The 21504-nt window shown below is 39.3% G+C and overlaps 4 protein-coding genes across 5 annotated transcripts; 2 read left to right on the forward strand and 2 right to left on the reverse strand.

The window, feature by feature from the left end:
* Positions 1 to 1348: 1348 nt before the first annotated feature.
* On the reverse strand, positions 1349 to 4671 carry ctxn2 (cortexin 2). Its single transcript, XM_029128826.3, has 2 exons — positions 3917 to 4671; positions 1349 to 3167 (listed from the first exon to the last, which is right to left on the reverse strand). Exon 2 carries the CDS (start codon positions 3102 to 3104, stop codon positions 2859 to 2861), a length of 246 nt encoding a protein of 81 aa, XP_028984659.1. The 5' UTR covers positions 3105 to 3167; positions 3917 to 4671; the 3' UTR covers positions 1349 to 2858.
* A 1030-nt stretch (positions 4672 to 5701) lies between these two features.
* Positions 5702 to 13445, forward strand: myef2 (myelin expression factor 2). Its single transcript, XM_029128818.3, has 16 exons — positions 5702 to 5906; positions 6567 to 6772; positions 7591 to 7643; positions 8489 to 8496; positions 8589 to 8682; positions 8846 to 9034; positions 9116 to 9269; positions 9374 to 9423; positions 9513 to 9573; positions 9813 to 9920; positions 10118 to 10162; positions 10266 to 10361; positions 10991 to 11077; positions 11264 to 11436; positions 11757 to 11808; positions 11896 to 13445. Exons 1-16 carry the CDS (start codon positions 5803 to 5805, stop codon positions 12057 to 12059), a joined length of 1644 nt encoding a protein of 547 aa, XP_028984651.1. The 5' UTR covers positions 5702 to 5802; the 3' UTR covers positions 12060 to 13445.
* Positions 12487 to 17535, reverse strand: slc24a5 (solute carrier family 24 member 5). 2 transcript variants are annotated; one of them, XM_029128822.3, is made up of 10 exons: positions 17461 to 17535; positions 16015 to 16059; positions 15599 to 15778; positions 15388 to 15471; positions 15164 to 15267; positions 14972 to 15072; positions 14423 to 14706; positions 14111 to 14317; positions 13289 to 13390; positions 12487 to 13155 (listed from the first exon to the last, which is right to left on the reverse strand). In XM_029128822.3, exons 3-10 carry the CDS (start codon positions 15678 to 15680, stop codon positions 12833 to 12835), a joined length of 1287 nt encoding a protein of 428 aa, XP_028984655.1. In that variant the 5' UTR covers positions 15681 to 15778; positions 16015 to 16059; positions 17461 to 17535; the 3' UTR covers positions 12487 to 12832. The 2 variants fall into 2 exon arrangements, with proteins under 2 accessions (XP_028984655.1, XP_028984654.1); XM_029128821.3 differs by having other exon boundaries at positions 16015 to 17527.
* A 1096-nt stretch (positions 17536 to 18631) lies between these two features.
* On the forward strand, positions 18632 to 21149 carry rnf128a (ring finger protein 128a). Its single transcript, XM_029128823.3, has one exon. It carries the CDS (start codon positions 19038 to 19040, stop codon positions 20115 to 20117), a length of 1080 nt encoding a protein of 359 aa, XP_028984656.1. The 5' UTR covers positions 18632 to 19037; the 3' UTR covers positions 20118 to 21149.
* Positions 21150 to 21504: the final 355 nt, after the last annotated feature.

Raw genomic sequence — 21504 nt, forward strand, 5'->3', positions numbered from 1 at the left:
TTCATTCCGGAATGATATTTAATGTGATCAAAAGCCCTGCATTAACATAGAAAAAAATCTTTTCAGAGTTCAGTATTATTATTTTTTTTATTATTATTCTCCATCCATCCATCCATTTTCTAAGCCGCTTATTCCCTAATGCGGGGTCACGGGAGTGCTGGAGCCTAACCCATATGGCTATGGGCGAGAGGCAGGGTGCACCCTGGACGGGTCGCCAGTTTATTATTATTTTATTTTTATTTTTTTTATTTTTTTTATTATTATTATTAAGTATTCAGAATTTTTCTAAATTAAATGCGGATCCCATTTTTTCAGATTTTTAATTTAAATACTGATAATAGAAATATTTGCTTTACAATTAATATAAAGCAACTTTGAACTTCCCAAAGCAAAGCTTTGAGTCAATTAAGAGTAAATATTTACACAAAATGGCTTCAATCATTAATAATTGTTATAAAATATTAGGACATCATGGTAGGCAATCATTAACCTATTAGTGCACATGAGTCTCTGCAGGTGTTACTCTATGTTCAAGTCCATGTCTGCATTTCAACACAGTCATGGCTTTTTCTGAGCACCTATTGTCAAGTGCTTGCAAAAAGGGGAGCTCTGTAACCACCTGCATTCAGTCCAGTAGTATCCAGCACATTAACTGCATTATTCACCACCCAATCACACAAATGTCTGAACACTGTTGTTTGGATAGCTTTGGTAAAAGACCATCTCTAATGTGCTGCTGAATCTCCTGGTCTTATCACAGCAATCTGAGGTCCAAAGATCAAAAGTAATAAAATGTGTGCAGACAAACTTAAAATGTGTACATGTACCTGTAGATCCTTAATTGTTAATATATACTGTGTGTCTTGTATATTGGTCCCCTTATGCCAGGAAAGAAAAGTGATTCACACATACTGTAGTCTACCAAACTAAACCTATTTGTCTGGGTTTTAAATTTTTTCGAAGGTTGCTGAAGATTATACAATGAAGAACATGAGGACTGTGGCGTTTTTCTAAAAATAGATTTCAGAAAATCCTTTCACCTAATCGACAAAGATAATGGTACATGATTCCTAAGGCATGATGTGCGTTGAGGTGTGCAATGATCTAAATGTTTATGCAAGTACCTACTGTATTCACAGCTGCTCACTCCCTCAGCAGCAGCAACCCCCAACAATAAGCAGATTTGATCATTTTTTAAGGCGAATAACTTTTATTTATTTCATATTGAGAAATCTCTACCAACAGCTGAGCAAGCAAACGGTCAGAAGTATGGGTTGCCGAATGTAAAAGGAGCACCTATACTGTAACTAGTTTTATCACATTTAACTAAATGACACAACATGTTTTCTTACATTTAGTTAATTGTGCAAAAGTCTAAATGTAAATGTTAAATGTTAAATGTTAAATGTTAAATGTAAATGTTAAATGTAAATGTTAAATGATCGCCGAAGACTTAATATTCAGGAATGTGCAAGTAGAACATTAGAGTAGACTCCACCCCTACCCTCAAACAGCGGTGGTCTCAGATCAGAGACGTGAACTCAAACACCTCAAAAAGTGCGCGTAAAGACTTTTGCACATTTAACTAAACGTGAGAAAACATGTTGTGTCATTTAGTTAAATGTGAGAAAACTAGTTTTAGGTGCTCCTTTTACATTCTGCACCCCATACAGGAGACACACACTCGGTCAACATGATATGCTACACTCACACACACACACACACACACACACACACACACACACACACACACACACACACACACACACACACACACACACACACACACACACACACACACACACACACACACCCTCTAATGTTTCTATATGAAGGCACATAAACCCATTGAAGGTCACAGTAAGGCAGATTCACCACACTAAGAAGGAACTTTTCACTGTAAAGATTAGCAAAACTACTCTTTTTTTCAAGGACAGTCTTTGTTTGCTACAGTCAAGTCTGTATTTAGGGAAGAAAGCAGGTGAGACTGTGTGAGGATGACTGATCATAGGACGGAAAAGATGCTCAGGTGCGTTGCTGACAGACATCACACTCCCAATTTTCTTGTGACCTTTTCCTCTTCATAAAGTTTCTCCTTGTCATCAGAAAACTAGCAGCACTAAAAGATTTCCATGCTAGTTTCTAATCCTTATTTCCATTAAAGGTTCTTTGGCTTGAATGCATCAGCCAACCTTAGACACACTGCTCAAGAGACATGCTCTCTTTTTTGCATTTTGAAACAGTAACACCATATGGTGAATCAGAGTTTGTTTAGTTGCCTTCCTTTGCATTGTTTCACAAATTCAAGACATCACAAAGAGAATCTGTATAGCAGCATCCATGTGAATCAATGACAAATTAGACCAGATTAGTCCATAAAGCTCTAGTTTGACATGATACCCTGTATACAACCATTCACTACTACGTTGTGGTGCAGATTAGCTGTGCAGAGGTGAAACCACACTTTTTACCAGTCTGACTCGAGAAATTGTGTCCCTGAGAAACTAACTGTAAACAAACTATATGTAGCTATCAATGCATAAATCAATGATCTGGAATGCACAAGCCCTGTAAGAGGGGCAGAGAATATGACACAGCATCTGCCTCCCATGTGGTCAGTCACACAACAGACACATTCAGTAGAGACACTCTACACTGGCTCTAAAATAACTGCACTTAGATTTGGCAACATACACAGCTTCCTAATGCGTCCTAATGTAGTGTCATTGTCAGGTGCAAGGGTTGTGCATGTATGTTGATGCAAGTGCATCCACGTCCTTGTCTGTAAGTGTTGTAAGTGTTTGTGTCCATGTGTGTCAGCAGGCAGTTATTTCAAATTGCAAACGTGCATCCCTGGGTTAAGAAAGGGCATATTCAAACGTCCCTTTCTCCAGTCCCTCGATGCCATCGGCCCAGTTGGAAGAGGGCATACTGCTGTAGGGGTCCAACAAGATTCTGAAACACCTCACTATGAGCAGCCCCAGGAATACCAGTAGCATCCCCACAAAGGCAAATGCCGTCTTCTGCTCCAGAGTGAGAGAGTGCGCCATCATGCCATTTCCACTCATTGCAGCAAGGGAGTGGTTGTAGTGGACACTAAACATGGTAAACTAACATCTGGTTTCTTCATATTTCCTTTGATTTGATTAGGCAAGTCAGCATGGTACCTGGATAGAGATTACACTGTAGGTTAGGATTGGTGCTACTATGCCTCTTGAAAGACAATCTATTTAATAAGCTATTTGAATATGATGAAACTTAATGCAGCGTTAAGTGTACAATGTTGGCTAATAAAAACAAATGCGTGTAGCATGTAGATGATACAGAAAATGTTGGTTTTGCACTATTACAGTAAATGCTGAGTTGACAATGAAACCCAAAGGTTCCTTAGTATAGGGTCCTACTTACTTTTAATTTCAAACAAATGTAATGGTATCAATGAAAATGTCACTGGTATCTGGTTGGGAAAAAAAAGGTTCTCTACTTGTTGAGTGTGAGCAGTGCCAGATAGTAAAATTCCACTGGAATTCAACTGTGATTGACCAAATATAATTAACTTTGTCACCACAGTAGCACTCTACCCCTGTCATCCTTTATAGTCTAAATCATTCCCATAAAAACAAGCAGGTGGTGCAAGTGAGAGGAAGGGGTGGGGTGGGGGTTTGGTGTCAGAATGATGATGCGAACAGAGGAGGATGAAGAGAAAGGAAGATGAAGCAGGGAGAAGTGGAAAGAGGAGGACACTGCACAAGTATGTACTGCAGAAGAGAGAGAGAGCAACTGAGAGAGAAGTAGAAAGAGAGGTAGGGAGAGAGAAAGAGGGAGAGAGAGAGAGGGATCGAGGTAGGGTGAAAGGGAAAGGAAACACTGCATTGATAGGATGAATGTCTAAGGACGAAAAAAAGAGGTGTCTCACCATCATTAGTGTCCCATCCTTACAGACCTGTTGCTGCCATTTCTTGTGAGCAACTGCTCCATCTGGAAGCTCTCAGACGTATGTATTCCCATTAATTCGTCCATGGCTGGAAGATATGTCTTTGTTAGGCTATAACCTCGCCGATCAGAGATCTAAGGATGGAAAGAGTACAACAACACAACAAGGGAAACGTTGAATCCAACTGTGATATGCGTATCCTCTCAAAGATACAGCTCCTTTCCCAATTCTCCCTTCCTTGCTGCCTCCTACTCATTATCATTCTGTTTCTCTATCTCTCCCTCCAGAAGCAGGCACACGCTTGCTCCTGCTGCATAGCAACCACTTGTTAGTCTCACTCAGCTGCTCTGCTGCCTCAGTCATTTACACCCCACCTCTACCACCACCTCTCGTCAGCAACAACAGGATTAATGCAGCACTGAAAAAGGGGAAGTCAGCTCCAGCATCATTTGCTAAGTTGATTTTTCTCAATTATATAAATGAATAAAAACATCAGCAAAAATGTTCCATGTGCATATTGTGGATAGCCAGCACACGAAATGCTGCCATTCAGTGCTCCTGGGCAGTAAGTGCTGCTGCAAAGGTATTTTTGGCACAGCATATAATAATAATGATCGTTTCAAGTCTTTTTTGATAATGTGCTTTTAATTAACACAGTCTACTGTTATAAAATTGAATTTGCCCCTTTGCTTGAATGCATATAAATGAAAGTTCTCTAGGAGTGATAAAGACAAAAAGATTAGCCTTTTAAAAGATTTTACAGTAGTCAATAAAAATAAGTACTGTACAGGACAACAAGCAGTAGAACATAAGATTGCAGAGAATGCAGCAGTAAAGTTGCCAACCATTCGTTTCATTATTTAGTGTATTTGTGGCAGTTCAGCCTCCAGCCTGCCGAGGGCGCCTTGGCCGTGGCTTAATTTGTGTCTCCTTTGTTGGTATTGCGTCACTTCCTTTCTGTGTCTTGTTCATTCACTTTTGTATTACACACATATCACTTACACCTGTTGTCCATACCTGTGTTTTCCATCACTGTCTGTTTTTTATTCCTGTCACCCTGTCCGTTGGCCTTATGGGCTCCTGTCAGTCTGTGTTGCCATTACCTGTGTGTCTTGTCTTACTTTGCTAGAAGTAGGTCAAGGCTGGTTGAAGCAGAACTAATCCAAACCTGTTTGTCGAAGCGGAGAAGCTGGTTTGCTTCAGGGTAAGGGTTAATGCAACATTTTCTTATCATGTAAGGATAAACATTGTGACACTTTAATGTAGCCGACAGATATCAAAAATACAGGTTCAGTCAGTCAGATGAGCTGATCAGGTGGTAGCACTGGCCAACGTAAAAGTAACAGGAAGTGGTTTAAAGTTAAAGAAAGTAGTTGCATATTCTCTACATGATTTAAACCTGTTTGTACAGTAAATAGAAGTAATTGCAGCACTATAGTAAAATGCATATTTTACTAGTTTCAAAAGTGGTTTAAGCATAGATCTGTACAAAAAGTAAAAATACACTGCTAATAAAGAAGAATACATTTTAATTTTACTTAATTGATAATGTGGATGTAGACGTTTTTTTCCCCCATTTCTGCGTATTTTGCAGTCTAACTCTGGGCACTCTCACAAGTGTGTGTTTCTTTTTCATGTGTATAATTGTTTTTGCCATTTGAGTATGTAAATTGTTACTGTTCAATATTAACAAAATAACCCTCTTTCATCATCAGTTTCATCATGAGTTGGACCACTATTCTTATTTCCCAAGCTGCTTTGCGCCAGCTCCTAAATCTCGCGTTGGACACACAAATCTCCCCTTCACATTTTGAACTGCGTAGTGGAAAGGGGGCATTTTACAGTGCGTTAGGAAAACAAATCTCAACATGGCTGATGTTTTGGCTGTTGATAATGAACTAACCGAACCGAAAACAAATGGTTCTCCAGAGCTTGAGGAGCCAATTGAAGAAACACCCAACGGTTTGAAAACGTAAGCTTAAATGTATTATTTTGCTTCTCCCGTTGTTGTCGCCACTAGCAAGCTTAGCTAAAATGGAGTCATCCAATGCTAACTCTTGTTGGCCGGGAAGCCCCTTCTGTTATCAAAAATGATATACTCTGTTATTCCTAGTGAGGTCCCAAACCACAAAGTTACCCATAATTCGGTGGGTCAGTATTGGGTCAGTGTTAATCTTAGGTGTTTTACCTTATTGAAAAGATGGCACTAACACAACTGAAATAAACATATTTTATGTATATTTCATATATAAACACGTGTATGTGTGTGTACATATGTGTGTGTGTGTGTGTGTGTATATATACACATATAATGTGTGTATATATATATATATATATATATATATATATATATAAATAATGTATGTGTATATATAATGTATATATGTATATATAATGTATATATGTATATATAATGTGTATATATATAATGTATATATATACACACACATTATATATATATATTATATAGTTATATGTGTGTGTATGTGTGTATATATATATATATATATATATATATATGTATTATTTAGTTTTAGTATTATTTAGTTTATTACATTATATTAATATCTTTATCGAGGTGATGTTTAGTTTTGGCCTGAAATATAACTTTCAGCGTTATGCCATTTTACAGGAATGATTCTGAGGAAAGTCAAACCCCCCAAGAAAAGCAGGATCTTAAGGAGAAGTCCTCCGGGAGCAGAAAAGGGAACCGCTACCATCCCTACCAAGACAAACATGGAGTAGAAAAAAAGGGTGCTCATAGGAACCGTGTGTTCATCAACAATATCCCCTATGATATGAAGTGGCAGTCAATTAAAGATTTGATGCGTGAGAAAGGTAATGTCCCCAGTGTTGGGGTGGCTTCTCACCTCTTTCTTTCTTTTCTTTCTTTCTTTTCTTTCTTTCTTTCTTTCTTTCTTTCTTTCTTTCTTTCTTTCTTTCTTTCTTTCTTTCTTTCTGTCTGTCTGTCTGTCTGTCTGTCTGTCTGTCTGTCTGTCTGTCTGTCTGTCTGTCTTTCTTTCATATTTATTTATTTACATGGAGCATCTTGTTTACTAGCAGTAAACAGTGGGTTTACTTAGTGTGTATATAATAAGGAACCAACACAGTGATTCTAGGTTATTGGAATTTTAATAACTTATTTTGGATGGATAGCAATTTAGTTCGGACCTGATAAGTCTGTGATAAAAGGAAGATGACATTTAGTTTGTAGATATTGTTAATTTTTCTACGACGCTCCACACCTCTTTCCAGTTGAAGAATTGATTTGTTGCACCTGTTGCAAGGTGATTCTGTGCATATCAATGTAAATAATTTACCTTTTGATTTGAGGATTTTAAGAAGCTTATTGACCGCTTGAAGGGTAGCTTTCAACTTTTAACTGCCATGAATAGAAACTGTTGTCACACTGATCATGTTAAAGTGTTTTGAAATTCCCAGGTTAAAAGTAGCTGTGTTACTCTCTGGCCTTTGCCCTTCGGGGCAGTGACTGAGACACCCAAAGGCATAGTGTTGTCTGGTGGGATGTTTGTCTCGACTGACTGTTGATCATTAACTGGACATCTCCATCTGTAGCGGCATTGCCAAGGCCAACAGCAACTTGAAGACTGGTGACTTAAATCCTTTGGTATTTTTCCCTTGTATGTCTCATGTAGTTGGTGAGGTTACATACGTGGAGCTCTTTAAGGATGCAGAAGGAAAGTCAAGGGTAAGTGATGTGGCCAATTTGCTGCACGAGGTTTTAAATGTCCTCAGCAGGCTCATATTAATCAAGTGCTCTTTTAGTTTCTGTTCCTTTGGGCCATACTATGTTACTGAACTGGAGATACTGTAGGTTGTGTTTAGAGCCTGATGGATGGCTAATGAGTGATATTTATTTGAAAGGGAGATGTCCTGTTGCTCATAGGATATATAGCCCAATGAGAATCCATTTAAGAGTACACATTTGCTTTTGTTGTGGTTATTTCAATTGGTTTCAAAGTGTGTTTGTTTGGCCATTTTCCAAAGGGAAATATGGGTGTGGTGATTTGCGTTATTGATTGACTTTCATGTCAAAATCTCATTTTTCAATTCTGTTCTGTGGCACAGTTCTCATTTCAAAGGAACAAAACAATCTGGAAGAATTCTGTAGTGTTATAGTTTTTTTTTTTTTTTTTTCAATACTAAATGGTAAAATACAAACTGTAGAGATAAACTGAATCACATCAGGGATTTGAAACAGATTAGAACAGTTACTGAATAAATATTTTCATGAACTATGTTTGTAAATACAGTGCATGTTTAACTTCTCACTACAAAACCTCTACAAATGTTAGTAGTTAAAGATAAAAATTGTTAATCCTTTACAATGTGGTCTTGTAATTTTTGTTTGCCATAGATGTAAACAACTGGAAACCTGCTGGCCTATGTCAGTAGACAGTGTGATGGCCAACATGCACACCTTTTTAAATATGAGAAGCATGTAATGTCTCTGTGCTTTGTCTTTTTTGTAATTGTATTTTATTTACTCTTTTCACTGTGTGCCACACGGATTTATTTCATGCCCCTGGCTAGGGTTGTGGGTAAGTAACTTTCATGCTAAAATCATTTCTGAATATACTTCTTTTATTTTATATATATCTCATTGATTGAATATGTTTCCCTGATTTAACAGTGTGGTGGAGTTCAAAGATGAGGAGTTCGTGAAGAAAGCGATACTAACTATGAATAAGCATGACCTAAATGGAAGGCCTTTGAAAATCAAAGAGGTGGGAACAAATTCTTCAGATGTAATGCCCTCACTTGGCATTAGCTCTTGGCACATATTTTGGCTGAGATTATATTTAAAGTTGTAAATTCTGAGTTTTTTTTGTAGTTATTTAGACTTAACATTTACCCAGTGCAGTATATTTATATGTTTTTAAATTTAAGGATCCTTATGGCGAGCATGCCCGTCGTGTGCAACAACGCATAGGAGGAGGTCAGCAGGGAGGTTGTGCACAGGATATGGCTAGTGGGATGAATATTCCACCTTCCATTGTGAACAACCCCAATATCCCACCTGATGTTATCCATGCACTGCAGGCAGGGCGACTTGGCACCACAGTGTTTGTGGCGAACGTAAGGACATCGTTAGATAATTTCTAAACATAGTTTGAGGAATATCTAGGTTGATAGACAGCCTTTGTCTGCTATTTTTAGCTGGATTTCAAGGTGGGCTGGAAGAAGTTGAAAGAAGTGTTTAGCATGGCGGGTGTGGTAAAACGTGCCGATGTGAAGGAGGATAAAGATGGCAAGAGCCGTGGAATGGGAACTGTGACATTTGAGCAGTCACTGGAGGCTGTGCAGGCTATATGTATCCTTCTTAAACGATAAAAACCTTAAAACATTAAGTAATAAATAAGATGGTGGTTAAATCTTTGAGTTTTGTGCTATATTTGTCCTTAACTCAGGATTCAGCTATGTTTAATGGACAGATGCTTTTTGACAGACAGATGCATGTCAAAATGGTATGTGCCACTTACTCATTGTATAATGAGTAAGTAAGTTGATGCAGGGAATGTTAAAATGATTTTTTTTTATCGTTGTTCTGTTGTAGGATGATAAATCTCTTCCTCTTGATGATTTCCATCAAGTGGAGGAAACACCACAATTACCACGTGGGTACTTGACTACAGAGTTCTGCACTGGGCTGTAGACCTGTCAGTAATTTGGTTTGCATCCACAGGAAAAGGAAGCTGTCTGAGCCAATGCTTTGAATGAGACAATACATGGTCAATGGCAATAAAGTTCTAATCAAATGTCACTAATATCTTTGAATGTTTATGTACATGTTTTTCTATATTTCACTCTTGTCTGTCCCAGTTGAGATGGTTCTACTTTGTATGTTTTTGTGTAGGGGGCTTAGGTGGAGTTGGTATGGGACTGGGACCAGGAGGACAGCCTATAAATGCCAACCGCCTGAGTGGTGGTGGAGGAGGAGGCATAAGCTCCATGGGGCTTGGAGGTCAATTTCCTGAAATACTTTTATCCATGTTTGGCCATCAAACTTTCAAGAAACTGTTTCTATACAGTTAAAATCTGTGATTCATGCTACCAAAATATTATGTATTGTAATACTGTTCCTGTTGCGTACACATTTTCAATAATGAGGTTTCTACATGTAAACTTGAACTTATTTTCATAACTGAATTGATGTTGCAGGTATAGATGTTCCAGTTTATGGTGGAATGAATAAACTTGGAGGTGGTGAGGTTTTTGCTACCCATACAATACAATAATATACAATAATGAAAAACCAGTGTCCAGGATAGGGGGAGTAATGTCTTTGACTGGTGGTACTTTTCAACAGGAATGGGTAGCATTGGTGTCTTCAGAGATATGGATAGCATGAGCAATATGGGTGGCTTTGGAGGGAGAGATATGGCGCCGATTGGTCGGCTGGGAGGTAAGTGAAAGTATTCAGTCTTGCTGGGCAGACTAAAATATAATAATGCAAATTCTCAGATGTATGTGTCATTTCATCATTTGTAATTTTATTCTGAACTTAACACTACCGTTCAAAAGTTTGGGATCACTTAGAAATGTCCTTATTTTTGACAGAAAGGCACTTTTTTTTGCAATGAATGATTTAGAAATACACTGTTTACATCACTGTGGTAAGTGACTATTCTAGCTGCAAATGTCTGATTTTTGCTGCAATATTTACTTAGGTGTATAGAGGCCCATTTCTGTCACTGCAGTGTAGTAATGGTACAATGTGTCTGCTCATTGCGTCAGAAGGCCCAGATTACCAGATTACCTCAACAAGTTAACATCCAGAATGCCGAAGTCCTGCAATGCTGTAATTGCTGCAAATGGAGGATTCTTTGACGAGAGCAAAGTTTGAGGATTAAAAAAAATATTATTTCAAATTCAAATGATTATTTTTTACCTTTTCACTGAGATTAAAATTTCCATTCATTTTACAAGTCATGCTGGTAAATAGAAGTGTGACTTTTAATGGAAAACACAAAATTTTCTGGGTGACCCAAACTTTTGAACGGTAGTGTGCATCTTTTTTTATTTTGGGTTGAGATATGTACCGTTCTGGAATGGACCAGGACTTTGGTCAAAGTGACATGTCAGTGAATCGAGGATTTGTGGACTCTCTTGGAGGAATGGGTACGTGAAACACTTGCTTACTAGCTTTGCCAAAGATAAAGATAATTTGACATGCAGGTGCTACCAATAATGGTAATTATGTCTTTTGAGGACTAAAATAGTTTTACAATCTACATATACATTATAAAAACCATGTTGAAACATTTTGTATTAACACTTTATTTTGTTTGTTTGTTTCGATCACAGGGATGTCAATGGAGCGAATGGGATCCACCTTTGACCGTATGGGCATGTCAGGAATGGACACAAACCATGGCTTTGGTGGCCATCGAGGTAGTGGTGGATTGGGCCACATGGGTGGAAGTGTGTCTGACAGAAGCTCTGGGTCCAAAGCAGGTTGTCAGATTTTTGTACGAAATGTAAGTGTTGAAATAATAACTTGGTTTATTAGTTGTTGTAGCTAATGATCAACAGTATTTACAGAATAGCTGAGATTTTCCACTGATTCATTGACTATTGCATTAATGAAACAGGGGGACAGTGTTTTGTTTAATAATGTTTTCCTGTTCCTTATATAAACATTTAATAATAAATAGCTGACTTGTTTATTTCTGTTGTGCCATTCAACCTAGATTTTTTTTCCCCCCTCTCCCTGGGTCAACTGCTCATGACAGCTTGTACTCCCAGTAGTGATGTACACTGATACTAGTGTCATAAATGTTTGGAATGTTTGTTATAGCTATCCTATGACCTTACTTGGCAGAAGCTGAAAGAGAAGTTCAGTCACTGCGGTATGTCTCTTTCTGTTATTTCAGTGTTTACTTTTGATTATTGCAAACATTGCATACAATATTCCATACAATTTGTGTGTACTACAGGCCAAGTGGTGTTTGCAGAGATCAAGATGGAGAATGGGAGGTCAAAGGGCTGTGGAACAGTGAGATTTGACTCTCCAGAAAGTGCAGACAGGGCTTGCAGAATGATGAATGGAACCAGGGTCAATGGCAGAGAGGTGGATGTCCGTATTGATCGCAACGCCTAGAGCTTTTGTAGAATTCTTGCCAATACTTTACATTCTACCCTCTTGGCAATCTTTTTTTTTTTTTTTTTTTAAACAGTTCATGTGTTAGTTTGTTCATGTATAAAAAACACTACATGACTTTTTAATTTGTTGGGCAGCTTCTTTGAACAAATAAAATGTAAATTTCTAACACCTGGTGCTTGTAAACTTGCCTAACAGATGCATGGAAATTCTATGTCCTCTTGTAAAGGTCTGGGAAATTTCACATCAGTCACAAAGGGTAGCTGTAATATCAGTATTTAGATAGGGCATGTTTAAAGGGTCACAGAAAGTGATTAGAGTTCCCAGAGATCCAGGATGCAGTGTGGCTAGTGTTGGCTTATCAGTGGCGTTGATGATGGCCCCGTTTTGTTTTCGCTGACTGTCTCAAAATAAGGACAATGTAAAATGAGTTTAACACTTTTTATTTGGTGACTCTACATAGATACGTTTGCATTTATTGGAACTTGATTGGCAATTGTAAGGACATGAAACTTATTCAAACACTATAGGGCTTCATTGTTTGTTCACAATGTGTTTTAAATCCTAGCAGGCACATAAGACAATGATGCTTTTCCCGCCTTTGGGGATATGTTCCTAAAAGACATCATCCCCTTCATAAAATGTGACCAGCACATGTCTTTGTGGCACAACTTCTTAAAGGTTTTTCAAGTGAAGACATTTCCTTGTGTTGACATATGATTTAAGTTTAGCATTCATTATTTGGTTTTGTTAGTCTCTGGGAAAGTCAGCCCTCAGTCACTACACAGTTTTATGGGATTGTTCCCAATAATTCCCAGCTCATACAGGATGGACAGGGTTGCAAAGAGGATATAGCAGATGAGAGAAATGATTCCCAATTTCCAGTCCAACTTCCACCCGTTAACATGAACAGAAACAAAAAGGAAAATGACAGAAAGCAAGAGTGTGGCAGAAATGAAGACCATTCCAGTGCTGTTGACTTCTATTGGGTTGTTCGTATCCATAAAGGCAGTCTTAATGAACCATGGCAGGCCCAGACAAAGCATGTCAAATACATTCGACCCCACAATGTTAGACATGGCCATGTCAGCTTTTCCTGTTAAACAAAAAACTGGTTAATAATACCAGGTTTACATTTTTTCTGAAAGAATCGACCACTTTGCTCTTAAATCACGTTTGAATGCATTCTAATTTTTAGCACATTAATGTAATAATTGCATGTGTATTACCTGCTCTGGCCACCATCACGCTGGCTAAGGTGTCAGGTATACTGGTTCCAGCAGCAAGTAAAGTGAGTCCCATAACTGTATCAGGGATGAGAAGGGTCTCACCTGTAAAAATATCAAGCAAACACAAAATAAAATTTATCGTCTGCTGGGAAAATAACGCCGCCTGATTGTTTGTGTTTGTAGGGTTTTCTGCTTTGCAAAAGGTATGTAATTAGGTATTTCCACAGATAATGTTTTTTTTTTTATTTCTATCAGTGCTGCTGTACTGACCAGCATGGATATCCTAATGTATGAATATGAGCATACTGTATGATTCAGTAATACCTGCTTACTTCCATGTCTGCGCTAAATTATGCTTCCATGTGAGATTCTATAACAACGATAAGATAACGATCTTATTATACTTCAGTAAAGCTACTACTGTCACATGCCCCTTATGTCTAACCTCAGGTCAGATTTATGGTGTAATAACAGTGGGGGAGGGTTATGGTTTGACCTTTGCCTGTGGGTACCTCTATTTACACCCAGGCCTCACATGACTGTATTTCCTCAGGGGTGAGACAAGCTGTAATCCTGCTCTTACTGGGTAAGCACACGGCCCACTGCAGTTACAACAGCCCCCCCATTCCCTTTCCGGACAATGGCATGTAAGGAATTATCCAGCAGACTAACATGTGATTCTACTCGGCAAATCAAAAGGTTTTCTCACAAGCTTCTAACACTTGTGATCCACAAAAGCCCCTATAACCCACTGAGAAAATGGTTGACACCTGCAACCAAGCCATAAAGACTATAAAGTACAATTTTTTACAAAGATCTTACCAACAACAGTGACCATCCAGACCAGCACATATGTAAAAGCTGAGATCCAGACCGCCGACATGATGAAAGTGATCATGAACCACTCCTTCCAGAAGCGTCTCCTGCAGTCCGGGATGGTCAGGAAAAGCAGAGTAATGATGGGCAGGGAAAGTACCCAGAGAATCCGTTTCAGGTCACTCTCTGGCACAGCAAACACGCTTTTATGCTCTTTGAGGACACAAGCAAAGTACAGTACATTTGTGTCACATCAGGACGTCATTAACAACTTCAGATCAAAGACTGTACACTTTATTCACCACTATGCGCTTCTACCTTCAGGAATCTCATTGAGCCCATGGAGGCTGAGAGAAAGGTGCGAGTATCCAGAGTCATCCTGAAAGATCCCACTGTCAGTCCTGGAGCGACTGTGGACTCGCAGACTGGCATCGACATTCCAGCCCACCAGAGGCTGTGTCTCTGTCTTCTCATCCGGTCTTTTGCCCAGACAAGTGCAGCAAGGGCTCACCTTTCTCAGAACAAACTCACTAATACGTAGGTCAAAGCACAGCACCACAATGTAGATGACATAGACCAGGAGCAGCAAAGCAGCATCATACCTGTAAACACGATATGACAAGAATGTTATAGTTCTTTCCAGATAGACCTTGGGGACAGATGTAGTAAGATGTAAATAAGACAGAATTTATTGCATAATAAATTTTGCCATAAGTAGTGCATTATCAGTATAATTATTCTCAGTACCCATGGTTTAAGGAGTGGTCCGTTTTCATTTGAGGCTTTTAGGGTCATAATATATGTCTATTACAATCACCTTGCGTAAAGGTGCCACTGGGTCTAAAGGTCAAATAATTACATCCTCACCAGTACACCTTGTTATCAGAGATTATGCCAATAACAGCAGACACACTAATTCCATATGCGAGGCAGTCCCTGAATAGTGGCCAGCAGGTAAGACGCCCGGCCTAATAAAGGAAACACCATATACACAATGATTATTTAACTGAAACAATAAATGAGATGTGTAATCTGGTTCTCAGTATTGTGACAGTGTACCACAGAGGCAAAGAGTCCACACGCAGCACAGATTCCTAGAAGGTTATAGACTGCTGATCCTACGATGGTGCTGACCCCGATGTCTCCTTTCGTTACAAAGACACCTGATACACAACACACATACAGGTCAAAACTCAGCATTGAAGGCATAGCACCTGATATAAACAAAAATGTCACCAGTGTCACTCCTTGTTTTAATTATCATTTAAATAATGCATCCCTACCCAGAAACGCTGTGACTAATTCAGGTGCAGAGCTTCCAGCTGCCATAAATGTAGCTCCTGCTACATCCTGAGACAATCCCAGACCTGAGAAAAACGCAGTACATGAAGCAAACCAACACAATTTACATAATTAGTCGGCAAATAACCATCCATCCATTTATTCCACACACGCACTGGGAACACAAGCTGCTCGATATTTCATAAAACTTACGTTCACTGATCACTTCTAGGGAAGGAAGAAAGTAATCATCACACACTATTGACACAGCCAGAAGCATGTAGAAAATGATCATAAAATAAATGACGAGCCCTCCGTCCTTTCTCTCCTGCACCGTGAAGAAGCCCTCAGGAAACTCAGAGGACTGTGGGGAGATGCACTCGGTCTCATTCTCTGCAAAACACAGTCTTTGTCAAAATGTGTCAGCCCAACCAAGACAGAGTTTAAAGTCAGCTATATAATTACATATCCGCAGGAAGACAAACACAACCACAACTTTAATTTGTAAAACACCATAAATGAGCTGCTAACGAAAATCAAGAATTACTGTTTTACTGCGTGGGTTGCTGTCACCCTTTTAACACAGCACCTCACAGCACAGCACAGACAACACAACTCGACTTTCTTACCTATGGCCCGGCGCACCCTGGGAGAGCGGGCTTCCTGTGCAGCTGCTGCAATGAACGATGTAAGATGAACCGTGCAAAACAAAAATATGACAAATCCCAAAAAATAAGGTATAAAGTCTTTCCTCCTCTTTCTCTGTGGGGCTGCAATCTCATTCATTGTCATTCGATTCAATACGTAAATGCAAAAATTAGTAATTACTCCAATGAGTCATTTGTGTTTTTTACCCAAGGAAGCTTGCACAGAGGAACCTAAATGCGAGGTCAAGCTGCTACGCTACTACTGCTACTAGCACCACAAGCTCCAAAGAGGGATTATTGGGGTAGATGGCATCTTTTTAAGTCTGCTGCTGAAGAATGGGGGATCACGAGTTGTGAGTCATTCCGTTGGACTTGGACACCCTCCCGCCTGAGGCGCACGGGCAGAAACCTACCTTAACGCACGTTCACATGATAAATGTTGCGTTTTCCCAATTCTAGAGAAAATTCACCGCCACGTAAAGCCTTAATGCTCTGTTGCTGCGCAGCACAGCAAGACTTTGCATTTATGGATTATTTTATTACAAATAATTACTCACTCTGGAATTTACTAGAGGCGAATAAAATGGTATAATTTCATTTTCTTTTTTTTTTACCACATAACATACATAAATATATGAAAACAAATATGAAATATAACATTTTTTTAAATATGGCTAAATATGCAGCAGACTCAGGTGCACGCGCGTCTAAGAGTCTTGGATATGTGCGGACATGCTCCAATCAGGGTAGGTTTCCTGGACTCTGCCCGCATCCACTTTCCCGCTATATCCAACCACGACTGAGCAAACTCCGATCAACAAGTGAGTTTTTTTAACGTTTTTATTTTATAATGTAACCGCTCTAAAGTGTGAAGAGTGTACCATAAAACCAAGAAACAACTCATAAGGTTTAATCACATCAGGTCACCGCGTGGTTTGATTGAACCTGGTTCCGCAAGGTTCTCGTTTTTGTTAAGGTTGACACATTTAGATAACTTACAGTTACTGTGTAACTGGCGCCACTGTGTGGACTTTAGGTTTGTGAGACGCTGCAGTCTGGGATTAGTTTTGCATGGTACGATTATATGCAAACGTTTTGATGTTATAACGTGCGAAACTCGACTGGCACTGGAACCAAGAGCAGAGGCGTGGACGACACGACGGTGTGTAGTGCATGCTTTATTGAAGCAATAAACAAAAACTTAGAATCACTGCAGCAGGAAAAAACTGGCAGAAAGCAAAAGTGCGTGTCACAGTCTTGCAGGACTGGCTGGGCTAAAACTAAGGACGTTACGCTGAGGTAGGAAGAAAAACAAGCTAGCTAACCTAACAAAAGAAACGTAGTCCTACAACTAAACAGGCCGTCTCACAAGGAGCGATAGATGAACAGCGTTTGCGCACAAACTCACAGATCAACGAAACGACATACCAGCAACGAGAACGAGACAGACTACCGTTTAAATGTCCACGGCATAATTAGATGACAGGAACACCTGCTCAGAGCCGGCGTACTGTCCTGGGTGAGCGGCCTCACTGACTCCCTCTAGTCCTGTGGAGTGGTAGGAGACACAACATTTGATGTTAAATAGGAGACATTAGGAATAATTAGATGTGCTTTTAAAACTTGCTTAATCCATGCAATGCTATTTTATCGATTAAAATTAAAACAATGTTTATAGTTTTATTATTTCAGACATTATTTAATCATATTTATTTCGTTGCATTTCCCTATGTGGCCATTTTATTTTAAGAGAGGGCATAACTTTTAAGTTGATTGTGGGAGTTATTTTGCTATTGTTTATTAATATACAAGAAATATTCACTTTGATTTTTTTTAATCTATGAGGATAAGCAATCCAGATGATGGATTTGAATATTTCTTTACAATCTTACATGACTGATGTGTGTAAACGATTAAAATATAACTATACTCTGGAAAGAACATGGCCCAGAATTTCAGTTTGTTGTTGACCTAGTCAATCAGTAGATGTCAGTATAGTAGCATTTTTCCTCTTTAACGTTTTTCCCATTGCACTTCATTTTATTTTATTGTCAGCTGTGTCTAGTTATTTATTTCAATTTCAAGATGCAGCATGGTTTTATCAGTTCACATCTGTGAGCTGCAGTCGTACTGTTTAAATATGTGGGTCCCTTTAATTTACAATTAGTTGTCCTAGTGAGTTAAATAATATATTAGCACATTCTGCAGAGGGTGACTGGTCCAGTGTCTGTCAGGGAGAAATAAAGTAAAATAGCAATCTGGCCAGTAACTTCAATTCATTTGTCATTGAAGCCTCAGCGTTTGTGTATTAACAACAGTGGAAACATTGCTGTGCTCCATGTCAGTTGTCACTGCTGTGTCGAATAAAGGACACAGGTGAAACACTTGACACATGATTGTGTATGAAAACCTCTGCACTTCAAATAACTTATATGAGAAGTGTGTCTGTGAGTCTGTAGTGAAAGTGAACAGCATTTGTGTTTGTGAGTGAAAAACCACAAGGTAGAGGATAAATACTTGTCACTCAAGTTTTCACAATACCTGTGTCAGACACAGAGGAAGGAAACAAGTCAAACCAGAAAAGCTGGTTGATTTGTTTCTTTCATTGTTACACAAGGTCAGCAGCTTTTATTAGCTCACTGAATTGCTCTGTGTTGTAACCCGTGTTGATAGAATTGCTCCTGGTTTCGCGTCTTGCCTTGTCTTATCACACGCTGTTCCTTGGTTCTGGAAACTGCACAACGTCCTGTGTGCGTCAACTTGTTGAATACCAGCACCCTGCCCTCTGAGGACTACTTCGTGTTCAAGGTTCAGGAAGATAACGAGCAGTGAGTGGCTGACGCATAGCTACTGCCAAAGTCTCGTATCATATTACAGTAGACGGCAGGCTTACTAAGCTGATCGCTGTGCTGTACGACATATCAAGAACTGGGACTAACAAAGGTGTTTTAACAGACTTCACAAGTGAACAAAGGGACTGGTGGTCCTGTGAGAAGAGCGTTACCATGGGTAAGAAGACGCAACAGTGGCTGCTGCTTTTCCTATATTTGACAGTGCTTGTTCACTGCTCAGCTGCCATGATGTTTTGGACAGCCTTTGTGGAAATAAGTTATATTAGAAAGAATGAGACTGTGGACAGGGCTTGTGAGTGTGGGGTGTTTGGTCAAAACTCTCCTATTGAGAAAGCCTCTGGCATTGTTACTCTTCCCATGGGAGACCCCACAGGTTGTGGGCCAAATCCCATCTACAACCGCACTATCAACTCTCCACTGTGGATAGCCTTGGTTAAAAGGGGCAACTGTACCTTTACTGAGAAGATAAGTGCTGCCAGTAACCTAGGAGCTTCTGCAGTAGTGGTGTATAATGTGGACGGCAGCGGCAACAGCACAACACATATGTCCCACCCAGAAGTAGAGGATATTGTGGCTATCATGATCGGCAACAGTCAGGGCATGGAAGTTCTGAGGCTGATGAAGAATGGGATAGATGTAGAAATGACCATCCTCGTGGGAAACCCTCACGGACCCTGGGTGGACACCTACTGGCTTTACTTCCTGTCTATTGCCTTTTTCATTGTAACAGCAGCCTCCATAGCCTATTTTGTGTTTATCTCTGCAAGCCGTCTCTACAACTTGAACAGACACAGGCGCGCACAGAAGAGGCTGAAATCGGAAGCTAAAAATGCAATTAAGCGTCTCCAAGTACGCACAATGAAGAGTGATGATGTGGAAACCATGTCCGACTCCCACATGTGTGCTGTGTGTATTGAATCCTACAAGGCAGGTGAGGTAGTGACAGTGCTGACATGTGACCACATCTTCCATAAAGCCTGCATTGAGCCTTGGCTGCTGGAGAGGAGAACCTGCCCTATGTGTAAGTGCGACATCCTAAAGGCCCTGGGTGTTGAGGAGGAGGTGAAAGAGGACTTTCCAACTCAGTCACCACTAGAGGTCACTGTGATTACAGTGACAGGGGGAGACAACATGTATGAAGTCCCATTAACTGACACAGGGAGCTTGGACCCAGACAGGCACCGTTATGACAACAGGGCCTTTGAGGGAGACTCAGAAGCTGCAAGAGGATGAGCAACAGCAATGGAAACAATACAGGAAGGAAGGAAGACACAATAAAATGTTTTTGACACATTCCTACTTTATAAGGTGAAACAGTAGACATGGAATCAATGTACTATCTTCAAACTTAAAGTTCATCTTTTATGTTTAAAAAAATCCAAGGAATTAAATTATCAATGGACCTTGTGCAATTAGTTTTGGTGACATTATTTGATGTCACCATAATTATTGGCAATGTTCAATAAGGTATCTGTAGATGATTACAACAAACACTGAAAACAAGGTAGTGAGTAAGTGTTGGGCAATGCTGGTGTCAGGTGTCTATTTTGCATTGTAAACACACCAGCTCAGTCTAGATCAGGGTAAAAATGCAAAGGGCATTGATTATCTGAAAGCAGGAAGTGGTTAGGTTTTCAGACAACCTAAACCTAACCCTTCAAAATCAATCTCTCTGTTCAATTTCTCTAATTAATGTTACTTTCCTGATGCCACTCTGAGAGTGGAATGTATTTTCATTTTAATTGTCAGGTTTTTAGGTTGGGCGCACCCTTTAATTAGAAATGCAGAATGGCACACGTTGCACTATGCTAAGTGAATAAATTTCTTTACCACAAATGAACTAATATTGTCTAAACTCCTTCAATAATCTGCTGCCAATGCCATAATAATCTGCATAGACAAACCCAAATTGTTTTTGATTTAATTTTTCAGTTTGTTTTTAAAAAAATCTAAAACACTTATATAGTCTCTGCAGTCTACCTCTACATACCTGCAGTGGTACATTTCGCAATGGCTTTAGGATTCTTGTGATTCAGAGAATAAACGTGTCCCTTGGCACAGTATGATAAAGCCAAAGGATTGTTTAATGTTTTGTTTGCTGTAGGGGAAATGCTGATTATGATACTTTATCTCATGTTCTATGTTTAATCAGTTTCACTACTGTTTTACACATTACAGGAGTCTTAAAATGTTATGTAAAATGAATATTATGGTGTTTTAAATCATATTGATGCCTATTAGAAAACATTAAATCTATCAAAATGAGGCCATCGTTCTGAGCTGATGATGCTTCTAAGAATGGAGTTTCTGCATGAGTGTGTGCTGTGAGGATTGTGTGAGTTCAGTTGTGTTACTCTACATCAGCAGGTTTATGTGTAGTTAAGCAGTATCTCACTCCCAGATTTATGGTCTTCCCAGCGACTACAGGTGAGGAGTGAAACTGTAATTATCATATCATCATATGTGGATGAGCCAGATTGAGCCAGCAGAGAAATGCATCCATGTGTCAATGGAATAGAAATTATATCTTTATTATCCTTTGCCTTTTAGAGCTAGGCTCAGTAAAGCTTATTATGATGCAAACTAATGATTCACCAGCTAAACGTACATCATGATCTGC

This window comes from Betta splendens, chromosome 16 (genome assembly GCF_900634795.4).
Source record: "Betta splendens chromosome 16, fBetSpl5.4, whole genome shotgun sequence".
In the NCBI taxonomy this organism is placed as follows: Eukaryota; Metazoa; Chordata; class Actinopteri; order Anabantiformes; family Osphronemidae; genus Betta; species Betta splendens.

What these genes read in the sequence shown, in the direction of transcription:
- rnf128a (XM_029128823.3), top strand. Translation starts at nt 19,038, where the DNA reads ATGGGTAAGAAGACGCAACAGTGGCTGCTGCTTTTCCTATATTTGACA.
- ctxn2 (XM_029128826.3), bottom strand. Translation starts at nt 3,104, where the DNA reads ATGTTTAGTGTCCACTACAACCACTCCCTTGCTGCAATGAGTGGAAAT.
- myef2 (XM_029128818.3), top strand. Translation starts at nt 5,803, where the DNA reads ATGGCTGATGTTTTGGCTGTTGATAATGAACTAACCGAACCGAAAACA. An exon ending in AGATTTGATGCGTGAGAAAG is followed by an intron (nt 6,773 to 7,590) that starts GTAATGTCCCCA and finishes TGTCTCATGTAG; the next exon opens with TTGGTGAGGTTACATACGTG. An exon ending in GGCCTTTGAAAATCAAAGAG is followed by an intron (nt 8,683 to 8,845) that starts GTGGGAACAAAT and finishes TTTAAATTTAAG; the next exon opens with GATCCTTATGGCGAGCATGC.
- slc24a5 (XM_029128821.3), bottom strand. Translation starts at nt 16,177, where the DNA reads ATGACAATGAATGAGATTGCAGCCCCACAGAGAAAGAGGAGGAAAGAC. An exon ending in CAGGGTGCGCCGGGCCATAG is followed by an intron (nt 15,779 to 16,014) that starts GTAAGAAAGTCG and finishes TGTGTTTTGCAG; the next exon opens with AGAATGAGACCGAGTGCATC. An exon ending in GCTCAATGAGATTCCTGAAG is followed by an intron (nt 14,318 to 14,422) that starts GTAGAAGCGCAT and finishes GTGTCCTCAAAG; the next exon opens with AGCATAAAAGCGTGTTTGCT.